Source organism: Podarcis gaigeae, assembly GCF_964106915.1.
Source record: "Podarcis gaigeae genome assembly, chromosome: 10".
Taxonomy (NCBI): Eukaryota; Metazoa; Chordata; class Lepidosauria; order Squamata; family Lacertidae; genus Podarcis; species Podarcis gaigeae.
In genome coordinates, this window is record NC_139686.1 from 16,479,511 (window position 1) to 16,502,838 (window position 23,328).

Sequence of the window (23,328 nt, forward strand, 5' to 3'; positions counted from 1 at the left end):
GGAACTTCTGCCTGCAGTTACCCGACAATGCCTGCGCCTGCCCTTTTATTCTGTTCAGCCTGAGTCCTGTAACCAATCACAAAGTTCCCTCTGAAAATCCTGTGGCCCATTGGACTATAGCTAAGGACCAATGAGTTCAAACGGAATGCTCACTAAAGGACCTATCACAGCTTTAGGATTACACCAATGCTTATAAAAGCCACGTTCTGCTGTCAACTGCCATAACAGGAAACCTAATAGCGCATGGTTTAGCAAGTGCCTGGGCCTAGCTGTTTCTTCGCAAACTGCCAACTCAAAAACCCTCATACATTGTGCCTTCCTGCATCAGTTCGGGTTCATCTACACTTCTGTTTGCCCCGCTGCTTTCCGCTGGGAAAACCTGCATTTAAGCACTGAATCAGAACAAATAGCAAGCGCGTTTTCTGCAGATTACTATTTTTTCCGATTCAGCAGTAAATTGTGTGTTTTCCAGGAGAAAGCTGCCAGTCAAACACAAAACTGTTCGGAACCATGCCTAGACAAGGGGGAAACTACTCAGACTCATGCTTTCTAGGAAGTGTGGACAATTCCTAGGCCTTTTCTCCCTTATTATAATTATTTACACACCAAACAGTTTATGCAACAGAACAGTGTTTTTACATCTAAATCTTCCCTCATATTTTTCCTCACAGGAACATGTGTCCACCCTACTCCTAGAATTTATACCAGGCTTGGCCAGTTTAAGGGTTTCATATTGTCTGCTAGGGATGTGCTGGAAGAGATCAATGGCCACTAGCCATGAGGGCTGTGCTTTGCCTCCACAGTTCCAGGTATCTTCTGAATCCCAGTTGCTGGAAACTACAGGTGGGGAGAGTGCTCTTGCGCTCAAATTCTGCTTGTAGGCTTCCTACAGGAAGTTTGGCCACTGTGAGAAAAGGATGAGCCATAGGCCTGATCCAACAGGTTCTTACTGTGCTCTTAAGAATCTGTCACCTTCCTTTGCAATGAATGAGGAAATCTTGCTCATACAGGGTTTCTGTGCGCACAATATCCTGTTTTAAGTATGGTAGCCAGTGTAGTGCAGCACTTAAAAGCATCACACTTTGTTGTTTAGTCGTTTAGTCGTGTCCGACTCTTCGTGACCCCATGGACCAGAGCACGCCAGGCACTCCTGTCTTCCACTGCCTCCCGCAGTTTGGTCAAACTCATGCTGGTAGCTTCGAGAACACTATCCAACCATCTCGTCCTCTGTCGTCCCCTTCTCCTTGTGCCCTCCATCTTTCCCAACATCAGGGTCTTTTCCAGGGAGTCCTCTCTTCTCATGAGGTGGCCAAAGTATTGGAGCCTCAGCTTCAGGATCTGTTCTTCCAATGAGCACTCAGGGCTGATTTCCTTCAGAATGGATAGGTTTGATCTTCTTGCAGTCCATGGGACTCTCAAGAGTCTCCTCCAGCACCATAATTCAAAAGCATCAATTCTTCGACGATCAGCCTTCTTGATGGTCCACCTCTCAGTTCCATACATTACTACTGGGAAAACCATAGCTTTTACTATATGGACCTTTGTTGGCAAGGTGATGTCTCTGCTTTTTGAGATGCTAAAAAGCATCACACTAGTACTGAAGAAATCCAGGATCAAATTCCCACACAGCCATGTCCCTCACTTGGTGACCTTGGAACATTTTGCTGCCTGACCCAGCTCACTGGGTTTTTGTGAGGATAAAAGAGGCAGGTTCATGCATTCTGTCTTGAGCCCCTTAGAGAAAAGGTGGGATATAAACGTAATAAGTTCTGAATCTGGCTTATGAGTCTTTGAACTGCAAAGGACAAAACCTGTAGCAGTGTTTTCTTTGCCATGGCAAACAAGCAGCACAGCTACACAGGGCCTAAGAAGGGAGGGGTGTGTGTGCGTGTGTTGTGTGTGTGTGTGTTTTCAATGATTGCACTGTTTGGCAGGATTTTGTGACAACAGGGATACATATGGTAACAGTTTGCGGTTCTCCTAGAGTGCAGACACTTTGTGAGCAAACCGTCTGATATTAACAGTTTGTTATTTCAGAAAGGTGCCAGCTCGAAATTTTTGGCAGCCTGGGGTACCAGGCTTATACTCCGTATAATATAGTAAGATATTCAGCTTGGCTGGCTTCCCCTCCCCTTCCTTCCCTCAAAAAAAAAAAAAAAATCAACAAGTTTTTTGCAAACCAACAAATGAAAAATACAGATGATTTTTTTTCACAGACCAACAAGGAATTGTTACAGATAGGTAGCTGTGTTGGTCTGCCATAGTCAAAACAAAAAAACAAAAAATTCCTTCCAGTAGCACCTTAAAGACCAACTAAGTCAGTTCTTGGTATGAGCTTTCGTGTGCATGTGTGTATCTGAAGAAGTGTGCATGCACACGAAAGCTCATACCAAGAACTGACTTAGTTGGTCTTTAAGGTGCTACTGGAAGGAATTTTTTTTGTTTGTTTCAACAAGGAATTGCAAGAGAATTTTTCCTCCTTACCTCCCCCCACCCCCCAAAAAAAGGAGGAAAGGGAAGAAAACAGCCACCAAATATTCACAAAACAATTATTGGAATTGGAAGCTTGACCATAAGGATATGTTGCTCATCAAACCATAGTGACAACTTAAAGTATTTTGCTACAGACAGACACCAGCAGAAAGGTGCAGTAGAAGATCCAGAGAGATCCACAATTTCTAATATATTGTGCTCAGTTGTTGGAATTGTTTCTATTTTGTCTTGATATGGCAGGTTCTGTCTCACATTTTTACTTCTTCCAGTTCTGGTGTTGTCAGAATTCATTTCAGAAATATTTCAGAACACAGGGAGCCGGTGGAAAGAGACATCTCCCCTGCCAATTTTCCTTCCCCAATGTTTCTCCTGAATGGAAGCCCTCAACCCTCATCCCCAGCTGACACCAGTGCAGCTGCATTTGATAATACCCACCCCCTAATTTTCTCGCCTTCCTTCTCCCGGTCAAAATTTGGACTGTAAGCGCCTCAGGGCAAAGACCCCAATCCTTTGCTTGTGGAATTCTGTAAGACTCTGTATAGCAGAAGCAGGGAAACTGTGGCCCATTGTCCACACTGGCTGGGGTTGATGGAAGCTGGAGTCATTTAGTGGGCCACAAATTCCCCATCCCTGCAATATACACTGAGGTGCTAAATGAAAACAAGAACGTTGTTTCTCCATCACAATCATGCCTTGTGCAACACAGTTCCTGATTTATTACATTTATGGGCAGAGAAACAGAACAGAGCAATCCATCATCACACAGAGCAGCACAGCAGGCAAGGCCCCTCTGCGAGTAGGTGCTTTCGGCTCACAGGAACGTTTAATGATTTCTTATGGTCTACTAATAGTTGGGCTGTGGCCTACTATTGAGAACTGGCACACAGTTTGGCAAATTGCTGACATAAGCACATTGGGAGAGACATTTCTGTCACATTGCCTCCCCAGAGCAGCTCTTCTTGCCAAGAAAGTGTCGTTTCCAATATCAAGATGTAGATGTATTTTGAAAGCTATTTCATTTAGTATTGGATAAGCAGCAGCAACCCACAGCTGGCTGGGTTGCATTTCCTCAAATCTGTTTAGCTTTCGTGCGGTTGGGAAAAGGTTCTTCTAATAAGCAAGTTCAGAACATCCAGAACTGCATCTTGAGGAAATAAACAAGATTTCCGTGATCTTCAGCGAGACTCTTTGGGGAAGAGTGTAGATAGATTTGTCACCTGTCAAAGACCCCCCAGGGACTTTCAAGACAAAAGAGGCAAAGATAACTTTCCTTGTGGAGGCAGTTTCATGACACACAGCTATTGAATTTCTGCCTGTATCGCCTAAGCTTGCAAAGGACAAAAACAGGGACAGTGTGGGCAGCTACCAAGGCCTCATCCTGATGGTTGGACTACCAAACCATGCCCAGTTGCCATGGAAGGGTACTGCCTCCAGGGGAGACCTGAGCCATCTAAGGTGTGGGGGTTCCACTCCTTTGCCCCACAGCAGCCCCTCTTCTCCATCTCTCTCCACTGGCCCCAAATCCTGGTGCAAAGTGAGCAAGTGAAAGGCTGCTGCAAGGAGAGCTGACCATTAGTCTTAGTGAGACAGTCACCTCAGGCAGAAGATGTAGCCCCTACAGTTGCCCTCCCTGAGGCCCAACAGACAAGCTTCCCTCTGTTGGCTAACAGAACTATGTGTGCCTGGGGATGAGTAAATCTGTCAGTTTGGGTGTCACATTTTTCCATTCTTAAGTTCTGCTCTCCACAGTTCCACATGTTTTTAATGGCAAGTAAAGTCCTGTGGGAAATTTGTCAGCACTTTAATGCCAGTTTCTCCTAATATATATATTTGTGTAATGAAGAGGTTCCCAATATCAAGGAAGACGTTTTCCTCTAGGTTTGGCCCCAGCTGGCCACCATTTTGAATCAAGATGGCAGACTACCTTTCAAAACTGATGTTTTTGTTTCTTAGAATTCCAAGCAATACCAGGTATCAGGCTACCAATCATACATAAGCCAGGCCATTGGACTCGCCTAGTATCAGGCACTCTTTCAAGAAAGCTTAGTTACCATTAGTAATATTGACTATATTTGACTATTGGACTACAACTAAGGCAACCCAGGCATTAAGCTCACTGGGTGGCCTTGGGCCAGACACTCTCATCCTGGTCTATTTCACAAGACGGTTGGAGGCGACAGGAGAAGAAACAAGGAACTCCTTGTAAGAAAGGTAGGATATCAGTATAAATGAAATAAATAAAACTTCTCTGTTAGAAACACTGACTACCTTCTGAAGAACCTGAAGCTTCTCCAAAACAGCCTGGGAACTTACTACAGAAAACATTGTGACCAGCTATAGTATTATGTGAGAACAGTTTTCTCAGCTCATTATAATTTGTCTGACAGTGTGACTCACATTTCCCCCATCTTCTCTATCTATGCCTTTTGTCTGTCATAACCATCCTGGGGGCAGATGCGTCTGAGGCCAGATGTCTTTTTAACATGCTGTTTCTAATTGTGAATAATTTTCTTGCATGAGATGCATGCTACTCTCAAGAGATGGCTCTGTGGATAAGGTGGGGAGAGTACAGGAAAAGTAAACACTGGGGGACATAGACCTGTCATTGAACTTCACGTCCTGATAGATCATTATACTGGATCCACAGGCAGCAAAACCCTTTAAACAAATGGCACACTCATATCCTGTATCTCTAGCCTTCTGAAATTTTGCAGGTTACCTTGCTAGGGGCACTTCTATGATATATGCCTGTATGCCATTTGTAGAATAGTCACCCACAAAAACCACCATGAAGGAAGCAAATCCCATTTTCATCCCCTCCCACAAAAAGGTCAATTTAAAAGTCACTTAGCACAAAGGCCCCAAGGCATATTTGCTGCAATTTGACAGGTTTCTTACTCAGGGGTTCCCTTCTCTTATACATGCAATATTCATTCGCATTGCATATAAAACAGATTAAGTAAATCCTTTTCAACACACACACACACACACACACACACACACACACACAAACACACACACACACACAACTGTAAAGGATTTCCTTGCAGAAAAAACCCTCTGCAGCTTATGTCCAGAAATTCTCACTCTCTCAGAAAGGGCTATACCTTGCCTGAAAATTTCATCCTTTGATGGAAAGGGTAGGGGAACATCAAATTTGAATAGTGCCCAGCGTGTACACACAAACGGGCCTATTTAATGTCACTGACATCCAGCGAAATATCCTGCAAATATGAATCCGATTAGTGCATGAAGGTGTTACACCAGAGAGGAAACTGCCCTGCCAGGCTTAGTCTGGGTCATCACTTCCCACCTTGACAGGAAACGGGTCACCAAAAGCCTTTGTTATCGCTCTTCCAAGATTCCAGACATGAGGGACATGAAGCTTGATTTCCCCAAAACAGGATTCAGAATTGGAATCTGAAGCATTTCATATGCTCTCCAATTCGGTTCAGAATGGATCTCTGTCTTCTTCATAGGGAGGGTCCTAATGAAATCTTGTCATTGATGTACACCTCAGTTTGAAAAGGCCTCACCAACTTGAAGGTCTTGCCTCATAAGCAGGCTAGGTAAAGACTACTGAGGCCAAGATGCAGCAACTAGAGCTCATGTTAGATGGTCAGATTAAGACTTTCCATTACACAAACTCAGTACATCTACCATGACTGGCCTTCACTCCTCAAGTTCCTTCTGCAATTCTCACCCTGTTTCTTTATGGTTAAGAACCTTGCACAGCTATAGGGATGATGCTTTTTGGTTGGGTTTTTTAATTTTCCCTCCAACTTTATAATTAGGTCATTAGTCATTTTAAGAAGGCCCACCCCCATGGTAAAGTCATTGTGCTTTGTTTTGCGGCAGGCATTCTGTTCGATGAGACCAAAGGTTGGTCTCCAGCATTTTATCCTCAGCAGTCAGCTGCCTCTGGAAAGTCAACAAGCAAGATGGAGCACAATAGCACCCCAACAGCTGGTATTCAGAAAGACTGCTTCTGATGCTGGAGTGGTCAAAACCCTGCTGGGTCAGTCCAAAGGCCAATCGACTGGCAGGAACATTACCAAAGCCAAAGACTGAACCTAGGACCTTGCCAGGAGAAACATGGAAACTTTTGCATGCAGAGTTTGAGTTCCACACTACAGCCTTTTTTCCTCATCACTTCATGTTGCAATTCTGCTTCCCAGCATGGTGAACCCATCATCTAGGCAACCTTTTAACAACATAAATTATGCTAGTTTGTTCTGGGAAAGGCTTTTCCCTAGTATCATGGAGTGCTTCCACCATCAGCTGAAACATGCTTAGGCCGAGTTACTGCTTAAGTCTTCACACAGACAAGTAACCGAGTGCAACAATTTATTCCAATCATATTTCAAAGCCAGATTGCAGAGATTATCAGCTGCATACATTCATTCACAGCCAATGAATAAATACAAGTCAGGTTTTTTGTTTTTCTTTTACTTGTAGAGTCTGAAGCCCCTGGGAGTTAGCAACTGATTTTTCCAATAATGGTCAAGTCTCCCATCCTACCAAAAGTTCCAGGGCCATAGTTCTGTCATGTTAGCTTAGTCACATTCATTTCAGCTCTTCCAACAAATTCAACAGCAGGCTCAAGTGCTCTTTCAAGCTCCATCAAGTGCCCAAAGACACAGAATTCCAGCCTCTAGAATGAGCTACAGGTCACAAACTCTCCTTTGGCACTGCCTCTTTCAGGTCTCCCTTGTTCTGATCGTCAGGCTTCGTGGGCTTCACATCATTGGGTTTCCGAGGTGAAGGGGAGAATGGACCCACCAGCCAAGACATTGGAGCATTATGTAAGACATAGTCCAAGATGTCATCCACATACTCCTGGGCTTTGAGGGCCTTCTCTTGGCTTTGGCTTAGAATGCTGTTGGGGAGGTCTTTGAAAGAGTGAGCACTGGTGAAGTAGGTGTGAAGCTCTTCTATGTTGCGGTAGGCCAGCTGGATGTTCTGCTGGAAGTTAGCTGGCAGGCCTTGGATGCTGGCAATCAGGTTCTTGTAGGCTGCTTGCAACTGCTGGGTGATGTGGTGGGACATGGCCAAGGTCTGAGATTCTATCTGCAATTAGAAGGAAGAAGTCAACAGAGTCCTCAACCAGGGTTCTACATGCATGGGTCAAGCCACCAACGGTTAGCTCCGCTGGTTAGAACATGGTGCTGATAATGCCAAAGTCACGGGTTTGTATGGGTGCATATTCCTGCACTGCAAGGGGTTGGACTAGATGATCCATGGGGTCCTTCCCAACTCTGATTCTATCACCATTAAATCAGTAGTATAACCATACCTGACGAAGCCTCTCCTGGCTTTCCTGGAGTTTCTGCTGAACACTTTCCTTTGTATCCTCTATCTAGAGAGGAAACAAACAAAAATCAACAGAGCAGCTTGGAATAAACTAAAGCCAAGACAAACCATGCAATTGCTACACATTTTGTTACCATACCTGTCATAACTACTGACCCCTATGAGGCCCCAGTGCATTGAGAGAGATGGGCAAGATACAGGTTTTCATAAGCAAGCACATGCAGATGTTGAGCTTCTTGTACAAATAAGATTTTCCCCTCTCATAGCTTGCCATGTTGGTATCAACGTTGTTCATCCTCACAAACGGATATCTGATTTTACACGACCATACAATTACACTCCTAGTTTTCCACTGGTGCTCATAAGCAACCATCAAAATTTAACTAGTGCCAGCAATTTGCTTTGACTGTCTAAATGTGACACTTTTACACACTTCTTATGAATCAGGGTCATCTCGCTCTTAAAGCTGGGTATTTGCTACACTGCAGTTTCACATCTTGCTGCTGTGTGGAGCTTCATTGCGGTCCAGAGAACAAAACACAGCATCCTATGACTCGAGGATCAATTGCCACCAGCCATTGCTATATCCTCAACAGTTCAACATCTTGAAATTATGCAAATCATGCTCCATCTCCAGGTTTTCTAGTTTTCCCAATGAGCAAAGACTACTATATTTGTCTGCCCAGAAAACCCTGAAAATTTCCAGAAGATTCTGGGGCACATTCTGTGTATAACGTTTATGCAGAGTCTTGGGGCTGGAGCCTTTTCAGTTGCAGTGTTGACTGCCTGAGGTGTTGGGGCAAGGGGACGGGGACAGGCCCATGGCACAAATCTCCATATGCAAATTTGTGTCATGATCCTAAGCCCCCCACCCCACCCCATGCCTCCCTCTAGAAACAGCCTACAGAGACCAAATGCTTAGATTCCCATGCCATGAAGTTTTTTCAGTTGCCAGTCATAACTGGTTAACAAGGGACGCAGATATTTACAGTAGCTTAAATAGGGACGCAGGTGGCGCTGTGGGTTAAAGCCTCAGCGCCTAGGACTTGCCGATCGAAAGGTCGGCGGTTCGAATCCCTGCGGCGGGGTGCGCTCCCGCTGCTCGGTCCCAGCGCCTGCCAACCTAGCAGTTCGAAAGCACCTCCGGGTGCAAGTAGATAAATAGGGACCGCTTACCAGCGGGAAGGTAAACGGCGTTTCCGTGTGCGGCTCTGGCTCGCCAGAGCAGCGAGGTCACGCTGGCCACGTGACCCAGAAGTGTCTCCGGACATCGCTGGCCCCTGGCCTCTTGAGTGAGATGGGCACACAACCCCAGAGTCTGTCAAGACTGGCCCGTACGGGCAGGGGTACCTTTACCTTTACCTTAACTAGGAAGCAGGCATCTTTTTCCTGTGGTTAACAAAGAGTACACACCGCAGAAGTGAAGACCCTACCTGCCCAATGGCTTGACGCAGCTGAATGAAAGTCTCTCTGATGTTCTCTCTGGCGGCTTTCATCCTGGCTACAGCATGCTGATAAGCACGATGTTGGATCTTGGTTGACAGAGAACCAAGACGCACAAAGTATCCCTGAGTCTCAAGGGGTGTGCCCACTCCTTCTGGTGTAGTTTCTGCAACTTTTGCTAAAGAGCACATTTAAATATTGTTACTTTTTAAAAGGTTTCTACCCTAGCTAACTTCAAACACACAAACCAGGAAAGATCACAGCATACCACCTTTCGAAATCCCATAATCAGAAGGAAGATTCATGAAGTATGAAGTAGTTTTTTTACTCAAAGCAAGGCCTTTGAAAGATGTTGCACCCATCTAGGATGAATGCGACAAAAATCAGGCACCACTCTCAGGGCAGCCTCTCATGTCTAGTCGCTACCTGCTTAAGTTTCAGAAGGTGCTCACACCTGGAGTAGAGTCCTGGAGACTATCCAAATAAACATGGTTGTCACGCAGTTCAAACAAATGTTTGTTTCCCAGTAGGCTCCTGATCTTAAGGATAAAGTAGACACCAAAGAAGCTGTGAGCATAGCATGCAGGGCCATCTTACCCATAGGTGCTAGGGGTGTGGGGCACCCAGGCGCCGGGCTCTCAGGGGCGCCAAGTCGAGAGTCTGAGGCCTGAGAGTTGAGTTCGGGGGAGAGCCCGCCCACTGGTTGGAGCACTCCAGCTGGCGGCTTTCCTGCGGGCAGCTCTGCACCGCGAGTTCGGGGGCAACCAAGCCAGCGAGACGCTGAGGCAGCCAGCCAACTCCGCCCTCCTGTGCACCTGGGACTGGGCAATCGGGGGGGGTGCCAGGTGGATCTTTGCACCCCGATGCCGCATATGCTTAAGACAGCCCTGGTAACATGGATCACAATAGATCAGGTTGCTATTCTTTGCTTACCCAGTTCTTCTTCAGTCATTGGAAGGTAGTGGTCCAGCAGCTCTTCAGATTTCTCCAGCACTGCTTCTGCTCCACTGAGGGCCATCTTGCCCATTCTCGTTTCTACCACCATCTCTTTGCCATCCTGCACAGCCTTGGCTACTGCTTCTTTTGCATCTGCTACTTTCGATGACACCAGTTCTTGCGTATCAGAAATAACCTAAAGCCAGATCATCAAACAAGCAGCTTTATTCATCACCCCCTACCACGCAGTATATTTTACTGCCGTGACCACTCTCCACCCACCAGAATTGTTGTGACTAGGCAAGCAATCTCTTATCCAAGTTGCTGTGAATTTGTTCAGGAACGCATGAAGAGCAATATTCCAACAGTAGAATTAAATAAATGCTTGGGACATAAGAAAAGGGAGCATGCAGGTTGCAATCTACCTGGTCAGCTGTCTGATGAAGGATGGGGAGCTTCTCCTCTAGCTTGTCCAAGCCCTTGGAGGCATAGTGGCTTGCTGCTGCAACTACAGAGAGGATTCCTTTAGTTGTGGTGCACACATGTGAGGAGCTTATTGTAGCCTACACACTTGTCATTGTTTGATCTAGCACCACATACTAATGAGGACATTAAGAACAGAGTATTCCACATAGGTGGCATCACATGTGACACACTTTGCTGGTAGAGATGTGAGATGTGAGCAATGTTTTTTCCCCCATTCATGGTGGGAATGCCTACTGGTAAAAAGTTTCAGGTCTAATGTGTGTCAAGGCAGTATCGACTATTGTAAAGACTTCTGTGCAGATGACCCCACAGCATTCACTTTGAAATATATATGGGATGATCATCTTCAAAGATTGCAATCTAAAAAATTTGTACTATGGCTCCTGGCAGCAGCTAGGCTATGCATGGCGCACAAAAATGGAAGAATTTGTAGGCACTGCAGATTTCTCTGTGGTATATAAATGTATGGAACTTCGCAATCACAGGAAAGATAACCCACAATATACAAATTTCCAGGCGCTTAGAAGATACAGAACATTATACTGTGTGGTGGGATATTTATCATTTATACCAACACAACTAACCTCCAGGGCTCTTTGGCATTGCCAGTGTGGGAAAAATAGACATTTTACTGTTGCTAGTAATAGGTGCCTCCAATTTTCTTGACAAAGAATGGATAAATGGGTCCCTTTGTCATCTCTGATATTTTTATGTTTTTTTTACACTTGTTTTCATTTGTGTTTAATTTGGTACATATGATGGAATAGGGTATTTAAAAAGAAAAAGATCAGAACATTTCCAGTGCAGCCTACTCACCCTGTGGTTCAAGCTTACTGAGAAGAGGCTGGGCACTGCTCACAGCAATATCAGAGACATGCTTCACACCTTTCTCAGCCAAATCCAGAACAACTTTCACATAGGGATGGTTCTCTTTGGTTGAGGCATAAGCAGAGGCAGCCAAATCATAGGCGGAGCTTACCAGAGGCAGACTGGTAGCTCTCTTGAGGACATCCTAGAGGTGTGGTAAGAGAACAACAGTAAAGTATCTCAGCGGCCTGTAATATTCTAGACATTCGTTCTACCAATGGCCTGTACCTAACTAGACACATCACAGTAAAATTAGTGTCAAGATGGACTAAATTCCAAACTTTAAAAATCTAACAGTTCTATGTTAGGATTAAACCATGCACCAAGTTTCAAGTTACCTTGCCTATGTTTTTCAATCGTTAAAATATTCAACACTGTCATAGCTCAATATGAGAGCACGTGTTTTTTGTACTTCAGGACACAAACTTCTTCAGTTGCTTATAGAGAGTGGGGACAATAGTCTGTCCAAACCAATGTTGCCCTAACAGTAGCTCTCTGGGGTATCAGGCAGGCATATTTTGTCAGCTAAATGCTTTGTATAGAATGGCTGGAAATGCCAGGGATTCAGGCTGGAGCTTTCTGGCTGAAGTGTCCAGGCATGGAGGGGAGCTGGGCCAGAGCCCTAGGACACCAGAGCCCAACAAGAAATTTTATTTTGGAGTTTTATACCCTGCCTGCTAACCAAAAGTTCGAGGCAGTGTGTGTGTGTGTGTGTGTGTGTGTGTGTGTGTGTACATAACAGATAGTAAGACCTGATAGGAGAAACATACCTGCTGTACTACTTCTTTAGTCTCAGGAGCTGGAAAGCTTTCTTGACTTTTAGAAGTCATTGTGTGGTCTGACCTGGAAGACCAGAAATATAACTCCATTTGTGCCCATTTCACACAAAAAGACTTCCTAACACAAGCCAGGAGTTCATCCTAAAGCCTTTATGAGAAAGGCAGTTTATTCCCTTTGTTCTAGCTTGGCTTGGCATCCAGGCAGCGAAGTGCTTCAGAGTCCCAAAAGCCAAGTAAGAGTTCCAACAGCGTCTCCTTGAGTTTAATAATGATGCAAGGCCTGAAGACGAGGCCCCATTGGCGCCACCTACTGGCAGCAACATTATTACTTTGCACCACCGTCTTTCATGAAAGTTTGTAGCTATTCCAACCCCACATCTCAAACAAACCCCCAAATACATCCCACCTTCTCCCAGTCAGTGGCTGAATCTAAATAGATGTACACCTTTGGTCCTCTCCCTTTCCTCATTAATATTTTGCCCACTTACACTCCCAATAGGAAAAGCTTTGAACAGCAACCCAACAGGTAAAATTTCAACAGGTGCAGCTCTCCCCCAGCTTAGAGATGTAGTCTTGCTTTATCGTTAGTCAATGAGAGGGGTTTTTTTTGGGGGGGGTGGATAATACATATTTTTAAAAGGTCTTCTTAAGAAGGCACAGCACAGTTCTGCATTAGCCATTACTTCACTCCACGATAAAAAGGAACAGAGAAGAGATATTGGAAGGACTTGCAGATATTTACCCCAAGAGGAGAAAGCTGGGTGAACAAGCCCCCAAATTACAGGCCTTCCAGAAATAAGGCAGAAAGAACATGAGAACCTGAAATTTATGAAGTAGCCAATAGAAAGAAACCTATAAGCATTCAAAAAGGGAGATAGACAAGCTACCCCAGTCTTAAGAACTCCAAAGCCTTTCTCAGCTCACTTCACAGTAGACAGCATCATAAGTAGGACAGATACATATCCACACCTTTGTCAGCAACACAACAGGCAAATCAGAAAAACATAACCAAAACTTACATATTTGTTTGCAGCTAAAGTCCAAAGATGTTCTCTAACTAACCCACACAAGCCCCTTCCTTAGCCAAACGCTTCTATAATAGCTCCCACAACGCTCTTCAGCTGATTTATATATCAGGTGGAGAAGGAAGCCATCACACTGACAGTTCAAGGAACCAAAGAGAATGGAGCATGTTATCTCCTGAAGAATAAGAGGGTGTCGGCAGGAATATGGGAGGGCCCTTTGCAGAGAGGTCAACCTCTCCAGGTATTTCAATCAGTGGCCAAGTCTCCAATAGCAAATGATCTGGAATATGGATTTTTCTTGAAGAAGCCACTTTTTGCTCAAGTTTTAATAAATAGTTCACTGATGTGCAGCAAACTCAGGAATAAGGTATTGAGCTAAGTGAAGATGACAGTGGTCTCTTAATTAGGACCTAACCCTGTAAATACTTAACGGTCTCTAATAGAAACACCTGCAGAACTTTCAGCCTCTAACGGCTTAGCAGTGGTTACTCTTAAGGTAGTCAACTGACAACATAGCCTGGCCTACCATTGCGTATTTAACAGGGCCTGCCTATCATTAGACAGGTTGAGGCAACTGCCATCTCTTGCAGATGGTTTGGGATAGCATGAAAAGAGAGCAACTTCTTTAATTGCTCAATAGCTTAGGAACACCTGCAGAACGTTCTGCATGTGGCTGATGGCAGGGCCAAATTGCATAGTTGCAATTCTCAGTATAATTGTGTTATTTTTCCACCCAAATTTCCAACACTGGGGGCAGGATTCACCTAATGAGATCCATCAGCAGAAGGCCTGCACAAAGACTTCTACTTGTGCAATGGGGCTTCCTCAACTTTTACATCACCCCCCCCCTACACACACACACACACTCCATGCATCTCAAAATTGGTTTTGGGGATAGTCAGGGTATCCCTTTGAACAGCGTGGAAGGGAGGGGGGATCATTCCATTTTGTAAGCTGAAATGCTTCTTCAGACAAGAACATACATTAAATTCCACCCAAGGAGTCTGGATTTAGATCAGGCCCCTAAGGTGGGGTGGGTGTGGTCTTTAACCATTTGGCTCCTGCTATGGCCCCAATCCAATGCAAATTCCAAGGGCCAGGAACCTGATCTGGATCCCAACACACACATCAGGATCCTGAACAGTACTGGGGTGGCGGCTACTCTGGCAATCTATTTACAACAACAACAACAACAACAACAACAACAACAACAACAACAACAACAACAACAACAACAACAAACCTGAATGTAAATTCACAGGAACAAAACTTACCTAACATATAATTTGTTGCTACAGGAGCCAATTAACAAAGAGGAAATATAGTCTGGTCTTTAATGGCAGTATTATATGAAGAAATAAGGTGATGTAGCCTTCCACCCTAAGGATAGCCAAAGTCATCTGTGGCTACCAACAACAGTGGTTATATGAAAGAAGAAGGAGAAGGAGAAGAGTTTGGATTTGATATCCTGCTTTATCACTACCCTAAGGAGTCTCAAAGCGGCTAACATTCTCCTTTCCCTTCCTCCCCCACAACAAACACTGTGTGAGGTGAATGAGGCTGAGAGACTTCAGAGAAGTGTGACCAGCCCAAGGTCACCCAGCAGCTGCATGTGGAGGAGCGGAGACACGAACCCGGTTCACCAGATTACGAGTCTACCGCTCTTAACCACTACACCACACTGGCTCTCCACACCACAGAAGGCCTCTGTAATCCAATTGCTGGTGGGGAGAGCACTGCTGCACAAGCTTCCCACAGTGAATCTGGTTCACCACTGTGAGAACAGGATGCTGAAGTATGATGGGACTTTGGCCCAATCCAGCAGGACTCTTCTTATGGTGATATTGAAGTATGCATTGTTGGAATAGGCAAAACCCTTTAATTAAAATTCACTGTATTCAGATAGGAAAGTCTGCAAGGGGTTAATATATCTGAGGGTGGGGTGCTGAGTGCCTTTACTGAATTGCAGGTTTACTTTGAGTTTACCCCCTTGCTTCTCTCTGTAACATTCCATGGTTGAGATCATCTCAAATTAATGCAGCTGTGTAAATTTTGTTGCTGTTTCTGTCTCCTTTGCAAAGAGACAATGGACCTACTCTGCAACATGTGTGGCCTATCTCTTTAAGAGGCATGCCTAGATTATAACAACATCTGATGATGGAATATATTTCCTTTATTAACTTTAGTTTTTCACATTTCCAAAAAACTTCGTGATTTTTTAAAATGGAAAAAAAAACACCTCATGGAAATTCTTCGGTAGATTCTCCTAATAACACCAGGCAGTCTTCCCGAATGCAACACATTTTTGTATGTTCTTTCCACTAATGTATGCATTTATATTCTCATTTTTGCCCCAGTATGTGCATGTTGGTAAAAATCACTTAGCTGGAGAACTGCATTGCAAAATTTGGAGTAGAGTGAATTTTGAAGGATGGTTGCATTTCAGTTTGTGTATTATTTAGGAAACTGTCAGTTAGGTATTATTTTTATTTATTGGGTAGAGTTGCCTTTAAATGTGAACGTAATTCAGATTTCTCCCCCAATCCCTAACAGCAGTTCCCTTCTGATGTGAATGGATGTGGTTTCCTTCACAATCCAGTTAGGTGTGTTGGTCTAAATGGCTTGTTGCTCCTAAATGAAGGAAAGTTCCTGAAATCACCCCTTTGTTGTTGTTTTGCATTGGGGAAGGCAAGTTGAATGTTCATTTGCACAGTGAGTAGTCTCTTCCATTCTCACAAAAATACGAAAGGCACTGTTGCAAATTGGTTACTCTTACAAGTGATGCCTGAGAACAAGGCTGATGATGATGTTGATCAGCTGCAGCGCCCAGTGCAAAAGTTGGCAACTGTATGCAAAGGACTTGGAATGGGCTAGTTAGGTTTAATTAAGGGCATCAAATTAGTTCAAATTTATCGGTATGTAATGAAAGATGCTTTGCAGGGTTAAAGAAAGAGAAAAACGGTGTGAAAGTATAAAGAGAGAGGTAATCTACATTAGACACAGCAACTTAGAAAGAGTAAAAATTTTGAGGTCTTAGAACAAAGGAAGGAAGTCAATATGTGTATATGTATGTAATGACAAGATTAGAATGATATGGTTTTATTTGTAGATGTGTAGATTTGTAGATGTTTTTGGTGTTCTTTTTTCTCGTGTTTTATTTTTTTCTTGTTTGTACTGTTTTATTTTGGATTCAATGTTTGTAATTTTTGCTGTAATTTTGCATTGAAAATAATTTATTTATTTTTTAGGAAAACCACAAATCAGTTCAAATTGTGGTGTAATTAGGGCCAGCATACTTCAGCTGCTGCTCAGCTTCACCGGATGTGTAGCAGAGTAGACACAGCAGCTGGTGCCTTTGTGTGTAAGCATGCAGAAAAACAGAAAAACAATCTCTGAACTAACCTCAAAAGTCGTTCCCATAATTGCCAAGCGAACTGAACATGGATCAAGTTCATTTTGAAATAGAACTTTGAAGGATTTCTAGCTCCTAGAATTATAAAGTTGGAAGGGACTATGAGGCTCATTTAGTACATTTCCCTGCAAGGCAGGAATCTTTTTGCCCCATGTGGGGGATCAAACCCACAACCCTGGGATTAAGAATCTCATGCTTTACCGACCGAACGATCCCAGCTCATTATTTATTTATTTATTTTTTAAATACTTCTTGGACACTTTGACTTTGAAACTTGAAGATCATAACTGCTGGGGGAAATAAGCAATTCACATTCGACTGCATATGCCTTTTACGGTTTCCTTAGTCTGCTTAATTTTATAGTTCAGCGCAGCATCTTGTGATATTCTAAATGCTGTGGCAGGGGGATGCTGAGGATTGCTTGGATAAATTTGAGCCAGTGGCAACACCAGAAAGAAAAAGAAAAACAAATTATAGGAGGGCACAGAAGGGGCAAAGTATATTTCTAGGTGGGCAAGAAAGAAAAATAACTGTATATGCTAATGACAAGAGTTCAGAAATGGGGTGGGCAAGTGGGGGGGGTGAGATGCTTGTTTGGGAGGGGGCTTGCCCTCCTGCCCCTCCTCCTGCCCCACCACCAATGACTTGAGTTGAACTGTGATCTGAATGTGAACCAAACTAGTCTGTTTTGTAAAGGGATGAACAGGAGGTGGTTCCTTTTTGGACTTCTTGAACTAGTTGTTTTTCAAAATGAGCTTTCCAGGCTCTGCCTATTCATACGTTTCAGGCTTTTCTAATCATTATCTTTCCATTGAATGAAATTGCCCGTTGCATCACTTCTGCTAAAAGCTGCAGGGCTCATAGAAAGGTTGGAAAACTAGATTTTCAAGAGTGTCTGAAACCAGATAAAGCCACCACAAACCTCTCCTTTCTTCTTGCTATTTTATATGTGTGTGTAGAGTCTGCTAATACAGAGAAAATAAGCCCAGTATGTACCTGCCTTTTGAAGACACCCTGCCCAGATGCTAAAATGCGGAACATTTATATAACGGCTTTTAACAAAAATGGAGTTCCAGAATCCTCCTAAGCAGCTTTTCAATAAATGTCAAGATACTCGGCTGCTTTGCAAAGGGAAATGATTTCCCATGGCTTTGATTTGGTTAAGTGCAAGCAGAAAGCTTCCAAAGTACGAAGCACGATGACACAATCTTCTCTTAAGATCTGGTCTGAACAATTCTAAAGTTCATAGGAAATGAAGCTGGGAGAGAAAAGAAACCATGAAAGAAGCTTGGCATTTGCATTGTTCCATACAAAAGCCTAGGAGGGGTGGGCAGGCATTGTGGTGCAGTGCTGGAGCACATTTTGGGGGCGAAGAGAGTCTTGGGCTTCATCCTGCTTATAAAGATGAGATGGTGGGTGGGAGACACCAGTTGCAGACATTGGTCTTTCAGATTTCAGCAGCACCCTGTGCAAGGCCAAAATTCACCCGTACCCGACTCTCACCTTCTGTTCTGCTCAATTCACTATGTCATAGTTGCAGCACCCTGCAACACCCACTAGGCTCTACACCCAGTGCAGCAGAACTGGTCATGCAGCCCTAAATCCGCCTTTGGAGACACGCTGGAGAGCCACCTTCTGGAATAGACAGTACAGTGGTACCTTGGGTTACATACGCTTCAGGTTACAGACTCCGCTGACCCAGAAATAGTTCCTCAGGTTAAGAACTCTGCTTCAGGATGAGAACAGAAATTGTGATCTGGTGGCGCGGCGGCAGCAAGAGGCCCCATTAGCTAAAGTGGTGCTTCAGGTTAAGAACAGTTTCAGGTTAAGAATGGACCTCCGGAACGAATTAAGTACTTAACCCGAGGTACCACGGTACTGAGATAAACTGTCCGCATTTGTGTTTATTTATGCCATAATTCTTATTCTGTCACTTTTTCTTCTTAGTGCCACACAGACATAAAGATTGTACAGTGGTACCTCTGGTTACGAACTTAATCCATTCCGGAGGTCCGTTTGTAACCCAAAACCGCTCATAACATGAGGCACGCTTTCACTAATGGCGCCCCCCGCTGCTGCCGGCGCACAACTTCCACTCGCATCCTGGGGCAAAGTTCACAACAAGGGGCATCTACTTCCAGGTTAGCAGAGCTCGTAACTCAGAGCGTTCGCAAGGAGGATGGTACGTAACACGAGGTTCCACCGTAGTGAGAAGTGGGAAGAGAAGGTGGTTTTCAGGAAGGAGGGAGGAGAGAGACTTCTTAAGTCCCCCCACCCACCCCGCCATTTTTCTGCCGAAAATTGTCTCTGTGGACCACCCTGCAAACTAGGGAAAAGATAATGGGTACATCATCATTATGATCATCATCATCATCGTTATTAACTGCAAATGGGTGGTGGCTGAATGTGGGGAACTACTTGAGAAAGAATCTCAGCAGCTGTGGTGCTATGCCTTTAGTATTTCCTTCTCAGAGAGATTTACCTTGTACAGTACTGATTTACCCAGGCTTTAAATTGTTGGTTTCCATCTGCATTAAAAGTTCCTGATCGTTGTGCTGCTCTCTGCTGTTTCAATTATCAAAGTTTCTTTCTTTCTTTCTTTCTTTCTTTCTTTCTTTCTTTCTTTCTTTCTTTCTTTCTCTCTCTTTCTCTCTCTCTCTCTCTCTCTCTCTCTCTGTGAAATTGTTTGTTTTATCTTATTTTTAATTATAAGCTACCCTTTAGTCTGTGAATCGCCCTGAGACCTGTGGATACAGGCCAGTATGTGAATTCAATAAATTAATGAAGAAAATAAACACCCTGAGAGTTTCAGGATATGTTTCCTGAAATAAGAAAACAAATAAACATGCTTGTTACATGTAGATACGCTCAAAGAGACGTAGCGAAATGTATGACCCGACATCCCCTATCTTTATATATTCACTTCTCTACTTCAAGAGGTAATAAAATGAAAGAAGGTGCTTCATAGCTTTAGACACCCAGCCATCCTGAAGTAGACTTTTTGCCTCTGAGTCACAGCAATTTCCCTTAATTTATTTCTGTTTGCAAGATGCTGACCTTTTCGGCATGACACTAAACATCTCCAGTGCTTTCTGAGCAAAGGTTACCATGGTGACATATTGTAGGGAGCTTGGGCATCCTTCGCAGCAGATCCTAACTATAAACTGACACTGGATTTATTATCTGTCAGCTGAATTGTCATGCCTTCTCCCAAAGAATCCTGGGAAATGAGTTCTGGACAGTTAGCGATTCTGGAAGAAAATGCATGAGAACTCCCAAATTTCTGAGAGCTGGCATACTTTAAAAAATTTACAGTTGTAGGCACACTTCATTCTTCCTTCACTCGTCGTAATCCTCATAAAGTTTCATTTCAGAATGGGGTGTGCAACTCCCAGGTAGGGGTGGGTAAATCTATCAATTTCAGTACTATTCTGTCTCTCTCCACCACCACCACCCCCCAAGTCTTCAATATGGTTCTCCACATTTATTTATTTATTGCACTTATATTCCACCTTTTTCCCAAGGAGCTCAAGGTGGTTCACATGGTTCTCCCTCTCCTCATTTAATTCCGACTAAAACCCTGTGAGGTAGGTCAGGCTAAGAGGCCTAACTAGCCCAAGATATTCATGGCCAAGTGAAGATTTGAACCCTGATCTCCCAGGTCCTAGTCTGACACTCTAACCACTGCACCACACTGGCTCTCCACAACAGTTTGCATTGTTTTTATTTATGTATTTTTACATCCTCATGAAAATTTACACGCATGTTTGTGTGACTTCCTCCTATTATACACATTGTACAGTGGTACCTCGGGTTACATATGCTTCAGGTTACAGACTCCGCTAACCCAGAAATATTACCTCAGGTTAAGAACTTTGCTTCAGGATGAGAACAGAAATCTCACGGGAGCGGCATGGCGGCGGCAGGAAGCCCCATTAGCTAAAGTGGTGCTTCAGGTTAAGAACAGTTTCAGGTTAAGAACAGACCTCCAGAATGAATTAAGTACTTAACCCGAGGTACCACTGTATAAACTTTTCCAGTGCATCTTTCCCTTTTATATAATGCATCTTTCACTAAGTCACATTTTTATGCACACCTTAGCCGGATACATGCATTCTTACATTTTGAGAGCCAGTGTGGTGTAGTGGTTAAGAGCGGTAGTCTCGTAATCTGGTGAACACGGTTCAATTCCCCGCTCTTCCACATGCAGCTGCTGGGTGACCTTGGGCCAGTCACACTTCTCTGAAGTCTCTCAGCCCCACTCACCTCACAGAGTGTTTGTTGTGGGGGAGGAAGGGAACAGAGAATGTTAGCCGCTTTGAGACTCCTGAAGGGGAGTGAAAGGCGGGAAATCAAATCCAAACTTTTCTTCTTCTTCTTCTTCGTCTTCTTCTTCTTCTTCTTCTTCTTCTTCTTCTTGTATGCATTACGCGGCTTGAGAACTTCTAGAATTGTAGAGTTGGAATGGGACCACGAGGATCATCTAGTCCAACTCTCTGCAATGCAGGAATCTTGTGCCCTCCATGGAGCTCAAACCCACAACCTTGAATTAAGAGTCTGACGCTCTACCGACTGAGCCACCCTCCACCCTCATATGTTAACGTTTCTGAAGCAGTCACCTAAGAAGCATGTAAACTGTGAATATGAGAAGCAAATATTTGCAAATTTGTGCATGATGCAAAGACACTCGCAGGGAAGCCAGGATCAGCCGCAGCTTCCTCTGCAATGGACACTCATTGGCCAAACCCCATTTGCAACAACAAAATATGTGAAATGCCCCCTAATCATGACTGTACCCCAGCATACTGTTGCAGAATTTATGCTGCAGCTAGACTTTTATCACTACACTTTTTGCAAAGGTCAGTATCTCTGAGGCACATACATGAACCCAAAAGCTGCAGGCTTGTTGGAGTCATAATACAGGATGTGATATATAATTCCCAACATGAGCAAATAAATCCTTGCATGCAGGGTGAGCTGGGGGAAACTGTATTAATAAAATGGATAGCCGGAAGCACAGAAGCTGATGGGTGGCTAGGAACAACTTCAATTTCACCCTCCAAATTACACCGTAGTAATCCTAAAGGGGGAACTGAATTCTACCAAGTCTATTTAAAAGAATTGCTTGCAATTCAAAGTTATTCTGCCACCCACAATTGCATAAGTTAGGAATAAAAAGGAAGTAATATTTTCTGCTTCCCATTTGCCTTTACACCTGATTGCTTTTATTCTTTTTGCTCCCCTGGAGAACAAAATTCTGAGCATTTCGGTCTTGAAGCTGCTGCTGCTGCTGCTGCAAGGTTATGTATTTATTCCTCCTGCTTTTCTCTCCCTCCCCCCCCAATCAGAAAACTGAGTAGATGACTCACAGCTTAATGAGGGCTACAGAATGAACCATGAAGTGCAAGAACACTGTAAAATCCTTCTGATACAGACATCAGTTGAGAATTTTAAGGGCTAGGGAATGTGGATATGTCTTTAGAACTGTATCACAGCACTTCAAATGGTCCTGGCTTTCCTTAGAGAACTATAATTCCCGGGAACTGTAGGTTGTTAAGGGTGCTAAGAGTTGTTAGGAGCAGTCCCAGTGCAAAAATATTTTGTGCCCTAGGCAAGGTTAACTGCTTGCTTGCTTCCCTCGTCTCATTTCTCTCTCTCTCTCTCTCTCTCTCTCTCTCTCTCTCTCTCTGCTAATTTCAATTTTCAAAAACAGATGTCTTGCAGAAAAAAATGAAAAGCACAAAACTAGAAACTGCTAAATTTATTTTGCGTGTCGAGGTCCCCAGGTCCACCCCAATAACTCACACATCACACAGAATTTTTGTTTAAGATTTTTTGGCATAATTTTGGCCACAACTTTATTAAAATACAAATTTGTGAGTGGTTGCTTAGGCATTGGTTGCGACTATCTGCCCCCACCATGGGGGACAGACTGACATTCCGCACGATGCGAAAGTAAGAAAAGGGGAATACACTTGGGGCTAGCTATGGAGCAGGGAACCTGCCCTCAGCCCTCCTCAAATGCAACCAGGAGCTCACTGCTATGGCCCGAGCCCCCTTGACAGAGTGGACAAGCAATAGTTAGCCCCCAATTCCTTTAACGGAATCCCTTGCAGCAGCAGCATTAGAGGGGCAGGCACAGCCAATCCATGCCCCTCAACCAACCAAACCATAAACCAATGCCTAACCGCAACCTTACAAGTTGTGACGATTTGCTACGCAGTAGGCAAAAACCAAATGGCCCCAGCCAATCAGCCAGATGGACAAAATTCCTACCAGGCCCCCGCTCCAAAGCAGACGACCCCATGACAGGCATAGCAAGGTCAAAGCAAACAACCCTATTCTAGGGAGGGAGGGACGGGCAATCCGCTGCACAGGCGAAAAGAGGAAGCCCTAGCCTCGTGCAAGGAGTTTTAGTATTTCTGGCTGTCAATCAATAAATCGCAACATTAACTTCCTCCCAACAACAAGGGAAGCCCCAATCGCATCAGTGGCCAATGATCAGTTAGCCCGCCCCCAACTTTGGAGTGTCCTGGCGGCCCCCACTGCAACACGCGCTCTCCATGAAGGAGAA

At 44.1% G+C, this 23,328-nt stretch overlaps 2 protein-coding genes across 2 annotated transcripts in view; both read right to left on the reverse strand.

Moving 5' to 3' along the window:
- LOC310826186 (tigger transposable element-derived protein 1-like) overlaps positions 1 to 23,328 on the reverse strand; it is a 1,677,490-nt gene that overhangs the window by 11,999 nt on the left and 1,642,163 nt on the right. The gene's annotated exons all lie outside the window — the stretch shown is intronic.
- On the reverse strand, positions 6,920 to 12,582 carry LOC310826116 (perilipin-3-like). The gene is made up of 7 exons (XM_083700747.1): positions 12,309 to 12,582; positions 11,488 to 11,683; positions 10,611 to 10,693; positions 10,183 to 10,381; positions 9,240 to 9,427; positions 7,790 to 7,852; positions 6,920 to 7,563 (listed from the first exon to the last, which is right to left on the reverse strand). The coding sequence occupies exons 1-7, from the start codon at positions 12,405 to 12,407 to the stop codon at positions 7,165 to 7,167; spliced, it is 1,227 nt and encodes a 408-aa protein (XP_083556873.1). The 5' UTR covers positions 12,408 to 12,582; the 3' UTR covers positions 6,920 to 7,164.

Excerpts from the sequence above, each read along its gene's own strand:
- LOC310826116 (XM_083700747.1), bottom strand. The coding sequence starts at position 12,407 with ATGGAGTTATATTTCTGGTCTTCCAGGTCAGACCACACAATGACTTCT. Across the intron at positions 10,382-10,610 it reads TTCATCAGACAGCTGACCAG|GTTATTTCTGATACGCAAGA; the intron begins GTAGATTGCAAC and ends ATCTGGCTTTAG. Across the intron at positions 7,564-7,789 it reads GCCAGGAGAGGCTTCGTCAG|ATAGAATCTCAGACCTTGGC; the intron begins GTATGGTTATAC and ends TTCTAATTGCAG.